This window comes from Hyperoodon ampullatus (assembly GCF_949752795.1).
Source record: "Hyperoodon ampullatus genome assembly, chromosome: 5".
Lineage (NCBI taxonomy): Eukaryota > Metazoa > Chordata > Mammalia > Artiodactyla > Ziphiidae > Hyperoodon > Hyperoodon ampullatus.
In genome coordinates, this window is record NC_136918.1 from 46,545,099 (window position 1) to 46,558,468 (window position 13,370).

At 44.4% G+C, this 13,370-nt stretch overlaps 2 protein-coding genes across 2 annotated transcripts in view; both read right to left on the bottom strand.

Annotated features, from left to right (window-relative positions):
* Positions 1–5,448, bottom strand: part of LOC307053731 (5-hydroxytryptamine receptor 3C-like) — a gene marked incomplete at both ends in the record, with an annotated part of 30,300 nt that extends 24,852 nt beyond the window's left edge. Inside the window, 5 exon segments of the mRNA XM_079705222.1 lie at positions 3,088–3,197; positions 3,663–3,692; positions 3,696–3,707; positions 4,075–4,373; positions 5,382–5,448. Of these exon segments, the coding sequence (XP_079561348.1) occupies positions 3,088–3,197; positions 3,663–3,692; positions 3,696–3,707; positions 4,075–4,373; positions 5,382–5,448 (518 nt within the window).
* HTR3D (5-hydroxytryptamine receptor 3D) lies at positions 572–2,833 on the bottom strand (the record flags this gene model as incomplete). Its single annotated transcript, XM_079704463.1, is given in 7 exon segments — positions 572–801; positions 932–967; positions 970–1,140; positions 1,321–1,330; positions 1,332–1,477; positions 1,480–1,528; positions 2,669–2,833. Coding segments are annotated over 7 exon segments (807 nt in total).
* Positions 5,449–13,370: the final 7,922 nt, after the last annotated feature.

The following is a 13,370-nucleotide window of genomic DNA, read 5'->3' on the forward strand; positions in this document are numbered from 1 at the left end:
ATGCCTGGTTCTGGCACATTATTAATTTCTGAAGCTTAAATCCGGGATAACTGGATTTAGGAGGTTAATCCCTATTTCATTATAATTCCTTGTAATAGATTTTGGCCTCTTCTCTCCCCTCTCCCCACTTTCACATGTTGTCTAATAGACTTAAAAAGCAAACAAACAAACAAGAAAATCCTTCTTTGGTAATGAGAAGTTTCTGCAAGAAGGCTCTCAACCTCAAGGGTTTTGAAACTATGATATACTGCAGAGAAGAGCCAGTGCTTTCTGCAAAGGGGTTTATTGGAGGAGATTCGATCAAGGAAGTATTCCAAGAACCTGAATCCTGAGGAGCCAGGCAGGCAGGATTCGTGGGAGGGCGAGGGGAGTTGATGGCGTGCAGAGCAAGGACCTGACTCAGGAGAGCTTAGGAGACCATTCAGGTCTGGTCTGAAACTGAACAGAAGGGCTGGGTTGAAAACAAGGTGGTTGCCAGGGCTGTAAGGTGGGATTTGGACAGGGATGAGAGCCTGGCTGGTTCCTGGAGGCAAGAGAAGCTCTTGCCTGGAGCTTGCAGGTGGGCATCTGCCTAGGTGTTCCAGAGGATGATGACCGTGACGATGGAGGGGGCCAGGAAGAGCAGGTAGAGGCGGAAGAGCAGGGTGTCCATCATGTGGCTGAACTGCATCCACAGGCTGACCAAGTGCTGCTTCTGAGCCTCGTCTTCCTGCTGGGCCCTCGCTGACCCAGGGCACTCATTTAGCTTTGCCTCTCTGGGACCTGGCACCTTCCCCACCAACTCCACGGGCTCCTTCACACCTACGGAGAGACAGAGACTCAGCTGTGGGCTGCCAAGGTCAGCTGGGGGGTTGTGGGGGCAGGAAGGAGGCGGGAGCAGAGAAGGGGAGGTGATGGGAGAGGACGCGTGGGCAGTGCTGATTTCCCTCACCAGCCAGGTGGGCAGGGCTGAGGCCCGTGTTCCCTTCTGGGGTGCAGTGGGGCAGCGTTTCCTTGGGCTGGTGCAGTGTAGAAGCAGGGAACGGAGCCAGCGAGGCCTGGGTCGGGGCTGGGTGGTGGCCAGGTGCAGCAGGTAGGTGATGAAGATGGTCTCCAGCAGGCGGAGCACCATCAGTGACAGACACAGGACAAAGTAGACACCTGGAGGGAAGTTGGGTCTGCCTGAGGGCCAGAGGCACCAGCCAGGGACTTCTTGTTTCCTCTTTTCCCGGAGGGCCCATTTGCAGGATCTCTTTTTACGCTGACCTGGTTTCACTGGTCCCTCTCCCCACTCCATCCCCCACCTTGCTTTTCTTCTCCTGATGGAGGGAGGGGCCATACTGATGAGGGGGGCTGCCACTGGCAGGGAGTAAGTCATTCAACGTCATGAGCAGGAAGACGTTGTAGCCCCGCAGGAGTGTCATCTTGAATGGGGCGCAGTTCTCACTTTCTGCCGGCAGGTAGAAGCTGAGGGCGTCGATGGCTATCAGAAAGCTCCTGGCACCAGGAGGCTTATGACGTAGAGGCTGGGCCTGCGCCTGATGGTCACCTGGTGGGGAGGGAAGAGGGAGGCAACTGAGGAGAAGCCTGGGAGGCTGCCAAGCCAGTTAAAAGCAAGAGTTGAGATTTGCTCCTTACTTTCTAGTAAGGAAACATTACCTCAAGTCCCTTTCTCTGTCCTGCCTCTCCAGCAAAGCCATCTTCATCACCACACTGCCTTTCCATGGTTTGATTCTACCATGCTGCTTACCATTGAAATGTATCTCATTCCTTCTTGGCCCAAAGTTCAACTTTCTCCACCTAAATTTTTATTACTACCAATGTGCTCTTAGCAGAATTGAGGGACCAGATTCTTAGGTATTGTGTGCATTGTATTTCTGCTTGCTTTCCTCATCAAGGTCTAATCTCTAGTGACTTTGCTGGTGGACATTTAAAACCAGGGGGAGGGAAAACAAGACAGAGCAGACATTTTGGGGTCACCAGGATTTGGAATCATAATATCCCTAAGACAGTGTTTCATAACTTTTCCACCACCTCTTTTAAAAAATAAATATAAAAATTCCTGCCCTCCAAAAAGTTCTGATAGCCCTGGCAGGGGGCGGAGGGTATTGCTCACTATAAATCATTGCCATGGGAGCTTTGTTTCTTCCTCAGGGAGGATCCATTCAATCAATATTTACTGAGTGCCAGGTACTGTTTTAGGTACTGGAGATTTATCAGTGAAAAAAGTGATAACAATTTCTGTCCCTATGGAGCTTATTTTCTCGTGGGAGAGCTTACATTCTGGGGGAGGACATAAGCTATGCATCTAAGGAGAAGATCTCATCCAGGGCCCCTGAGCTCTCATAGAAGATGATTTGGTCATACTCATTGGTGCCCATAGTCATCTTCATCATTCTTTGATGGATAGCCTGAAGTACCCATTCCCCCTTGCTCCAAACGACGTTCTGTGATGTTTTCAAAATCTCCTGCATGTCCTCCTCCATGCCCAACACCATGTTCTGCACTGCAAAGGAGATCCAGGCAACTCAGCTTCCCCCAGCACTCCCAACCCCTTTGCCCAGACTGTTGGATTCCTTACCACTTAGCTTTCACACCCCTTTCGGTGAGATTCCCTCACTGTTCCCAGCTTTCTATCCTCTTCTTCCCAAAGCCTTTCTCTAGCTCTCAACATGTGAGCCTCACTCACCTGTGTAGATGAAAGAGCTGGAGGTGAGGGTGCAGTTCTGTTCATCAAAGGGGAAGTAGATGCCAGGTTGCAGATGCTGGTCACCTGCATTGGTGTACTGTATTCGATGTGATCATCACTGTTGACATAAGCCATGAGACCTGGAGGGGTCTGATCCATATCCATGCTGTGTGTGAGAAGGACAGGGAGGTGAGTGCTGTGGGTTCCCCATCAGACTTGGCCTTCTTCCTCTCTCAGGTCACCCATTCCTGTGCTCCAGCCCCACTCATCTGACCTCCCCCTTCCACCTATTGCCATGTTTTGGGGGTTTCAGATGCTGCTCCTTTCTAAGGTGAGTCTTTGTGTGGCCCCTATTGGTTACTCATGCTCTTCCCTGGAGATATGGTCTCCTTCTTGCTTTTTTCAGCCCCGATACTCACAACTCCTCGATGAAAATATCTGGAAGCCACAGGTTCCCAGTTGCCACGCTCAGCTTCCTGATGCCCCCACATTCCACTGGGTTCCACCTAAGGAATGGATTGTACCAGATCTAGAGGAAACCGTGGTGTGGGACAAACAGGGGGTGGGAACTTGTCTTAGTCTTCCTCTGTCTCTTGCACTTTACATTCCTTTTTTTACTCATTTCTTTACTCTCCCACCCTCTCTCTGGTGACAGCTGTCACAATGTCACTGACAAAGTTTTACTTGCTTCCACTTCCCCCTCAGTGGTCTCAAGGGAGACCTTGAGCTTGGCTTTGGATTCCCTGTGTTGAAGCCACTTAAATATTGGTTTCCATGACCTTAGTTTATGCCACTTGCTCCCTGAGCCCCATCTCTGCCCTCCTTAAACTGGCAGAATAATCAGGAAGTTTTATGTTTTCATTTTTGGCTGGTTCTGTATGAATTTGTCTAATTTGTGGGTATTCTCAGCTTTATCCATTTTAATCTGTGAAGTTGGACCTTGGAGTGGAAAAAGAGAGGTATCATAACAAAGGGGAAACTGAGTCTATCTTACCACATTTAGCCACAGGAATGATGTCATCAGTTAAAGATGTGTATCCTGGAAAAACAATTTTCATCCATTAATTTTATGAAGTCAGGTCCAGTGCCACCACCCACCTCTTACTCATTTCCAAGGCTGTTCTGTGTGGCAATTATGATATTTTTCATAAGCCACTAAAAATGGTAGGTCATATCATCCAGGGTACGTGAGAAACGCAAGTGAAAGCACCAGTATGAGAGTCCATTGGGATCATGTTTCTTGTGGCGCATTCCCAAAAAGGGAGAGCTTTTACCTGCAGTGATGTCATTGTAGCATTCCCTGTCATTCCTCCCTACCCCACAGACTGAGCTTTTAATTTTACAAAATCCAGTCAGGGAACCCACTGCTCACCACTAGACCATTACAGAGTTGGGTCAGGACTTACTACTTCCAGGATGGCAGACAGGGTGAAGGAGATGTGGACATGAGTGGGGATGCTGAAGTTGGTGACTGGACGGAAGGCCTTTCTGTCAAACACTTCTTGGAAGACAGCGGGATCCACCCCATGCTGGTCGAATCCTGAGCAAGTGATGGTGAAATTGTCTCCTCTTCCTGTAGAGAGCAGAGACTGTGAAAGGAGTGCCAGCACTGGGGTCTGGGAAGTGTTTCTGCACAGAGAGACAACAGGGGTCATGGGAGAAATGTCTGGACTCCTCCTTTCTGGACCAGGGAGCTTGGACTGGGCTGGTAGGCAAATGGTGGAAGTTGATGAGGTGAGCTGAGTCAGGGCTCCATCCTCAATTCCATTGTCTCTCTCTCTATGCAAAACTTGCCTAAATGTGTATGCAAACTCAGTCCTGACCACCACTTTTTAGTGTCTGTTGTGTTCTTAACAATCTTACCACAAACCTCTGTCCTTGAGCCATTTGGGTGAATGTCAGTGACAGATTTTGCAATCACAGTTCTCCTCCTCACTATATGAACAGGGCATAGATGGTCATGAACTAATGATGAGAGAAATAATCAGGTAGGTAGTGAGCAATCTATGGGACCTTAAGGAAGGAACTCAGTTTTCAGTTTAATGGTATATATTGTGTCCTTGCTTTGTGCTCTAATTGTTCTCTTCTAAAACTCAGGACTCATCACCACTGAGACTATCTTAAAAAGAGTTCCTTGATACCCATCTTATACCCAAACCTTTTCTTGTCATACTTTGTGGGGCAGAAACAGAGAATGTATGTGGTAACATCTTCTGATCGAGTCTGTTTTTATCTGTCTCTGATGTTGTCCTATCCCTCATTGCTTATTCTGAATAATGAACAAGAAATTACTCTAGACTGGGAAAATTGTACTGAAAAAGTTTCCCTCTTTCACAATAGATCTTCTCTTCTACCTCCTTCCCCTTGGCATCTTTCTTTTCATTTGCTTAAGGGAACTGAGAAAGAATTTTCTTCTTCTCAATGTCAGTCGATACCCAGAAACCATGGGGTAGATTATATGCCTGGAAAGAGAATGACATGGGGAAAGGGAAGAGGCCCATAGATGTATGGGGAGTGGAGAAACAGATTAAGAGAGGCGTCAACTAACTGTTTAGGGCCCTAGAAAGAGCTACAAAGCTGTCAGTGTCATGAGTTTCTGTTTTTATCAAAATGAACACCCAGTCATTGACTGTCTAGAAATAAAAATTAGCCTGGTTTCTCTGTTTCCCAGAAGTTATATGGATGCTATGCTCTTGCTCTTATCCCATCTTACCTTGAAGCAGCAGGTGGAGAATGAGGCAGAGGAGGAATCCTTCCCCATGGAGCCAACCTCTTTCCATCTTCCTCTCCTTGGCTCTTCTCTGGCGACTTAGTGATAATGTTGACCTTAAAAGACCATAGGCCACACCTCAAGCCTTAGCTTTGAATAATTCAGGTGTCAGGTAGTGCTAGCCATCTCTCTAATGAGCACCCCCAGTGACAACAGAATATGATGGAGGACTACCCCACCCCATGCCCTAACTAGACCTCAACCTGGTCTCCAAAAGTAATCTGACAAATCGGTTTGGAGAGGAGGAAGAAAAAATATTTGGTCACTGGAGCAGTGCTAATGGCTTCCTCATACTTTAGAGTCACTCTGGCATATAATGCACCATAGGAAAGGCACAAAATGACTCTATTGCCTTCAAGTGGCACACGTGCTTATTTTAACCCTGCTGCTATCTTTCAAAAAAATTGCGGGTGGGGGGTCTCCTTTTATATAATCAACTTCAGACTCTGAGGTTTTAAATATGACTTGTGTACTGGCAAGTCTTAACTTTTGATTTTTTTTGCGTGTGTCAAAAGCAATTTTGACCCAGGTATACTGGAGAAGGGGGTGGGGTGGAGGGGAGATCACAGAGTTTTCAGTAGAAGTTGCTTTATGAGGTCATGGCCAACCAGCCTGCAAATTCATGTTGTTTTTGGCCCTGCTAGTGTTTTTAGGAAATTAGTTAGTTGTCAACATTTTAAAAACGGGGAGATTTCATGTAAAAACTGTTTCTGGCTTTGTTTGAAAAATCAGATCAAGCAGTACTGGGCTCACATTTCTGCTTGCCAACAATGCTTTCTGCCAAAGCTAAGAAGTGGTTAAGCCCTTTGGATGGAGAATATTTCTCTCTAGATCATCACAGTTTCTGTGACCAATATCATCTTATTCCCGACCAGCTCCCCTCATTTACGTTACCTGCTTGGCCTTGGTTGGTGTTTAAGTTTGCCTTTGAGTGTTAAGGTTAATTTTCTTGTTCGATTCTCAAAGGGCCTTAGGAAATAATTTCAAAATACCATGCCATGCCTAGGTGCTCACGGGTCTTGTCAGATTTAGAATGTGCAAATATTTGGTTCCTGGTGGAAACCAGACATATGGGAAAGTGGGCCAAAGTCATCAGTTGTTTAACCTGTTTTATTCTAGAATGATTTCTGTTAGGGAAGGCCCCAGGGAGTGTCATCAGTGGCTAGGAAAACCAAGGGAGAGGTTGCTTCAGTGAAGAAGCTTTTCAGACTAGTTGGTATGAGACAGTAAGAAAGGTCTAAGGCCAAATCCTGTAGAATCATGTCACCCTCTCTCTGCCTCAGTTTCCTCCTCTTTAAGATTGAGAGGATAAAACCTGTCATGCAGGAGTTTTAAGTGGTTTGAGATAATATTTGTACGTTGCCTATCCCATCCTAAGCAGCTAATGAATTAGAGCAGGAAAAACGTTAAAAATGGCAGTAAGAGTGGTTGTTATTGTTATCCTCACTCTGTCAAGGTTGTTCAGGTTGCTTCAGCCTGAATGGAATCTTCTGGACTTAGAATGTCTGAGTAGACTGAATTAACCCCAGTTCCCATGAGCAGAAAAGTGTTTTCTCTCAGCTTCACTCAGCTGCATACTGACAAGGACCCTCCCTCCACTCTCCTTAGCACCACTCTTCATCTTTTTTTTTTTTTTTTTTTTTTTTGCGGTACGCGGACCTCTCACTGTTGTGGCCTCTCCCGTTTCAACCTCTCACTGTTGTGGCCTCTCCCGTTGCGGAGCACAGGCTCCGGACGCGCAGGCTCAGGAGCTGCTTCGCGGCATGTGGGATCTTCCCGGACCGGGGCACGAACCCGTGTCCCCTGCATCGGCAGGCGGACTCCCAACCACTGTGCCACCAGGGACGCCCCACTCTTCATCTTTTAAGAATCCTTTCCCATTCAGGAAGTTTATTTATTTTTTCTTTTTTAAAAGATTCCTTTGGATCAGCATTTCTCAAAGCATTTTCTGCAGAACACTAGTTCTACAGGATGTTCAATGCTTTTCTTTTTTTCTTTTTAAAATTTATATATTTATTTTAATTTTTAGCTGTGTTTTGTCTTCATTGCTGCGTGCGGGCTTTCTCTAGTTGCGGTGAGCGGGGACTACTCTTTGTTGCAGTGTGCAGGCTTCTCATTGCAGTGGTTTCTCTTGTTGCAGAGCACGGGCTCTAGGTGCATGGGCTTCAGTAGTTGTGGCTCGTGGGCTCTGAAGTGCAGGCTCAGGAGTTGTGGGACATGGGCTTAGTTGCTGTGCAGCATGTGGGATCTTCCCAGACCAGGGCTTGAACCCGTGTCCCCTGAATTGGCAGGCGGATTCTTAACCACTGTGCCACCAGGGAAGCCCATTCAATGCTTTTCTGAAAAACTGTTTTTTCATTGTTCAAGTTCAAATAAGTCTGAGATATGCTGAATTAAACAAGGAGAAACAGGTTTTATTACTGTAGGATTTCTCAGAGTATTTAAAATGTTAATGTGATTTGAATATCATGTATATAATTTCCCAAATGTAGTTGACTTTTGGAAATTTCTTTTTCTCAGAATATCTTGCAGGACTAGTACTCCACGGATATTTTTGTGAAACACTGCTTAGGTAAATAGCATAAATCTAGAAGAAAGAAAACCTGAAAAATTTGTCTTAGACTTGCTACAGATAGAATATAGAATGCTGCAGCATATGCATAAATAAATCAAGAAATTTTTAAAATATGGCTGCCCTGGAGGTGCAGTGGTTAAGAATCTGCCTGCCAATGCAGGGGACAGGGGTTCGAGCCCTGGTCCGCGAAGATCCCACATGCCGCGGATCAACTAAGCCTGTGCGCCACAACTACTGAGCCTGTGTGCCACAACTACTGAGCCTGTGCTATAGAGCCTGCAAGCCACAACTACTGAAGCCCGCGCGTCTAGAGCCGGTGCTCCGCAACGAGAAGCCACTGCAATGAGAAGCCCACGCACCGCAACAAAGAGTAGCCCCCGCTCACTGCAACTAGAGAAAACCCGTGAGCAGCAACGAAGACCCAATGAAGCCAAATATAATAATAAATAATAAATTAATTTAAAAAAAGAAATTTAAAAAATAAACGAGATAAGGGCTTTTTCTTTAGATAAGTATTTTAAACCTGAATTTTTTTTTTTTTTTTTTTTTGCGGTACGCGGGCCTCTCACTGTTGTGGCCTCTCCCGTTGCGGAGCATAGGCTCCGGACGCGCAGGCTCAGCCGCCATGACTCATGGGCCCAGCTGCTCTGCAGCATGTGGGATCTTCCCAGACCGGGGCACGAACCCGTGTCCCCCTGCATCAGCAGGCGGACTCTCAACCACTGCGCCACCAGGGAAGCCCTTTAAACCTGAATTTTGATTAGAACTATAAGAACCCACAAACAAATAAAAGGTAAATAGATACCAATTTCAAGCTGTTTCTGAATCCCTGAGCAATATAAACTTAGACTGCCTCAAGGAGGAAGCTTTTTTTTTTCTTTCTGTTCCTTTAGATCAATGGCTTAGCAGCTGCTGGCCATATGTTATCCACCTAGATCTAATTTTAAGATGAGAATTTTAAAACATTCTTTGGTATTGTTACCTTTCAAATATGCTCAGACAGTAACATTTTAGTAGACAGGCAATGTTGATTTTTCTCATTGGTCGTCTTGCATTCGATAACGTATATAATTTGTGTTTTAACAGTATATAGTTTTCCCTCATGGAATTCAATAAGTGAATTATTTTGAGTGAAAAATACACACAGCCTGCATCAGTTTTAAATTTTCCTGGACTGATATTCATGCCATAAAGGTTATCACCAGTGTAGACCAAAGTTGTTTATCTCTTCTTCTGATCAAAAGCCCATGTTTATAAAGCAACACACCTGAGAAGCTTTGGGGGATGACTGGGAGTGACCACTCTTCCAATTTGTCTAGGCCTATTCTAGTGAGAAGCCTCCATCTTGGCTGGACTATTGGTTCTGTCTTCTCCGGCTTAGTGGGACCCTGTTGCCTCTTGTCTGTGACCTGACAGGTACCCAGTCGATACTTCACAATGAGGGAAAATCCCTCATGCACATTTTACCATTAGAGATGTTAGACATACTGCATTCTTTTGTTTGCTTGAGTAAGTAATCCTTAATTGTCATTCTGGGAGGAGTAAAATCCCAAGGCCTGTCTATAAGTTGTGATGCTTGTTATTTGAGCTGAGTAGATTTAGATGATTGTTCTGGGTGGAGGGAACAGCTAGAGTAAAAACATGGAAATTACAGTGTTGTCAGGACCTCATATTTGAGTAGGAGAGTGACAGGAAATGAAGCTGTGGTATAATGTGGGTCCAGATCACAGGTCTTGTATAGCTAAAGTTTGGTTTAATTTCATAGCCCAGTGTTTCCCAAACTTGAATAAGTCTCAGACCTCTTTTAAGGGAAATAATTCTCCTAAACCCCTGATGTTGACCGAAATTATTTATATTATAATATTACTTAAATATGTATATTCATAAAACCATGTATAAAGTCCTTATAGCCTTTATAGTTCTCATACCACTATAAAATTAAAATAAATTTATAAATTATTACATACAAGACTACAGAATCAACACAACACTAATTTAATGTAGTGCATAATATTGTTTTTTTAAAATTAGATAATTGATGTCATTTTTTCCCTCTTTATAATACAGAGCTAGTTTTTGGAACACCTATCTGTTATTTTGTTGAGCCAATTTGATAGTGCATCTCAATATAATAGTTCATAAACATTTTTTTAAAAGCAGTTCTTCATTTCATTCTAACTACTACCCCTACTGCTAATGAACTTAGGAGGTTATTACTGCAAAGGTGGGGAGTGTGTGATTCTTTCCTTCATAAGGTGAATATGTGATATGACTTATCATAACATGCCTATACCACTGTGTACTCTGTGAACACTCAGCTTCTCCCACGCAGTTCTCTATTAAAAATTCTGTGAAACCTTTGTGTCTATAACATGCTATGATGTCATTTGGCTTTCATTCAGCATTGTTTACATCTTAAATCCTCTTCTCTTCTTTCCTAATTTGCCTGAGACCATTAAAGAGGTGCATTATTCTGTTGCACTATATTGTTACCATGATTTAAATAAAAGATTCCATTTATTAACTAATTTTTTAAAAAGTCTTATTCCATGAAAATGACTTTCATTGCAAAATTGATCTGCAAAAGTGAAGTTTTGTTTTTATAACTGGCAGAAGAATTCAGGAGTGCCACAGCAGATGTGGGGTGATCACACTTGACATTAGCTCCTGACAAGCTGGGTAGAGGAGGGTGTCGGGGGGCTGCTGGAGTAGAGCATTGCTTATGTCAATGAATGGGACCACCGTCCATCCAGTTCTGCAACCAGAAACAAAGCTGGTACCCATGACACCTCTCTTTCTCATCCCACAGTATCTAATCCATCAACGTTTGTCCATTTGACCTCTTAAATTTTTCAGAGTCCACCTACTTCTCTCCATCTTTTCCACCACAGTTCTAGTCCAAGCTACCATCTTGGATGATGATAGTCACTCCTAGCTTGACTCTTCTCTTCCATTCTAGCTGTCTCTAATTCTTTCTCCAGTCTGCCAGCCTCAGGGAAGTTTTCAAAATGTAAATTTGATTTCTCAACGCTTAACCCATTCACCTTTTAAAACCTTGCGATGGTTGATTTTTGCTCTTACTCTAAAGACCTGTAACATGGTCTACCTTTGGAGACCTTCCCTTCCTTCTCCCACCACCTGGCCTTTGTTGTTCCCTCTGCTTGGAGAGCTCTCTCCTCTGCTCACTTCCACCATCTTCACCTCGCTAACTCCTACTATTCTTCAGATGTAACACTAACCTTTCTTTTCTGGTACATACCAGTTATAGTTTAAATTTGGATTAATGTTTATCCAGGACTCTAAACCCCATGAGGGCAGGAAACTTGTCTGTTTTAGCTCCATTGTATCTCTATCAAATATTGAACAAATGACTATATTGAGTACCTTACACAACATAAATATATTTAACAATTATGCATTGCAACATAGATTCTCTAGCCCCTTGCCTGAAGGTTGGAGAATATCAGCCTCCACCCCAAAACACTTCACAACATAAATACACTTCAAGGAGGGGATGCTTCGCAATTAATACCATGTAAATAAGTTAAGTCTTTGGCCCTTTGGTTCCTTGGACAGGCCGAGGTAGTTCTTTGGTTCCTTGGACAGGCTGAGGTAGTACCATAGTGTATTGAGATGTTGAACCAGGGTTGTATAGTGCTCATTCATTTTTTAAAAACCTATTTTTGAAGTATTCAGGGAGATTTTTGAAGATTTTTATTTTATACGAAGGTATCAGATATGCAGCTTTTGGGTACTACAATGTTTGAAGCATGGTTGGAAGTACCAGTATGCCTTGGAAAGGTGGATTGAGGTGTGCTGAAAAAGGTTTTCCTTATCCCACCAGATGGCCAGAGGTGCTTAAGGAATTCTCAGTAGATATATATCTATATATCTATATCTATATCTATATTTATATATCTATATCTATATAAATCCTCAAGATTTTTCTTTTAAATTGAACATATCCCCACTGAGAGGAGAAATGGTTTGTTCCTATGATACTAAAACTTTTTTATTATGAAATACTTAAAGGCTACCCAAAAGTACAGCAAATGATTTTAGAAGCACCTGTGTACCCACTGCCAAGCTTTGTTAAATTTTAACATTTATAAGTCATTTTTACAGATTGATGTATAGTTGATTTACAATGTTGTGTTAGTTTCTGTTGTACAGCAAAGTGATTCAGCTATATATATATATATATGCATATAATATATATATTTGTTCTTTTTCAGATTCTTTTCCATTATAGATTATTACAAGATATTGAATATAGTTGCCTGTGCTATATAGTACGCCCTTGTTGTTTATCTATTTTATATATTGTAGTGTGTATCTGTTTTTTTTTTTAATTTATTTATTTTATTTATTTTTGGCTGCGTTGGGTCTTCGTTGCTGCGTGCGGGCTTTCTCTAGTTGCAGCGAGTGGGGGCTACTCTTTGTTACGGCGCGTGGGCTTCTCATTGCGGTAGCTTCTCTTCTTGCGGAGCACGGGCTCTAGGATCACGGGCTTCAGTAGTTGTGGCATGCGGGCTCAGTAGTTGTGGCTCGTGGGCTCTAGAGCGCAGGCTCAGTAGTCGTGGCACACAGGCTTAGTTGCTCCCTGGCCTGTGGGATCTTCCTGGACCAGGGCTCGAACCCGTGTCCCCTGCATTGGCGGGCGGATTCTTAACCACTGCACACCAGGGAAGCCCAAAGTCGTTTCTTAAAGAAATAAAATATTACAGAAACAGATGAAGCCCTTTGTGTATCCTTCTCTGATCTTCTTCTCCTCCTTCCAACACCAGAAGTAATTACACCTCAAATTTGTTGTTGATCATGCCCAAGCCTGGCTTTACATTTTTTCTTTTTTTTTTTTTTTTTTGCGGTATGTGGGCCTCTCACTGTTGTGGCCTCTCCCGTTGCGGAGCACAGGCTCCGGACGCACAGGCCCAGCGGCCATGGCTCACGGGCCCAGCCGCTCCGCGGCATGTGGGATCTTCCCAGACCGGGGCATGAACCCGTTTCCCCTGCATCGGCAGGCGGACTCTCAACCACTGCGCCACCAGGGAAGCCCTGGCTTTACATTTTTAAACACACATGTGGGGCTTCCCTGGTAGTGCAGTGGTTAAGAATCTGCCTGCCAATGCAGGGGACACGGGTTTGAGCCCTGGTCCGGGAAGATCCCACATGCCGGGGAGCAACTAAGCCTGTGCGCCACGACTACTGAGCCTGCGCTCTAGAGCCCTCGAGCCGCAGCTACTGAAGCCCGCGCGCCTAGAGCCCACGTTCCGCAACAAGAGAAGCCACCGCAGTGAGAAGCCTGCGCACCACAACGAAGAGTAGCCCCTTCTCGCCGCAACTAGAGAAAACCTGCG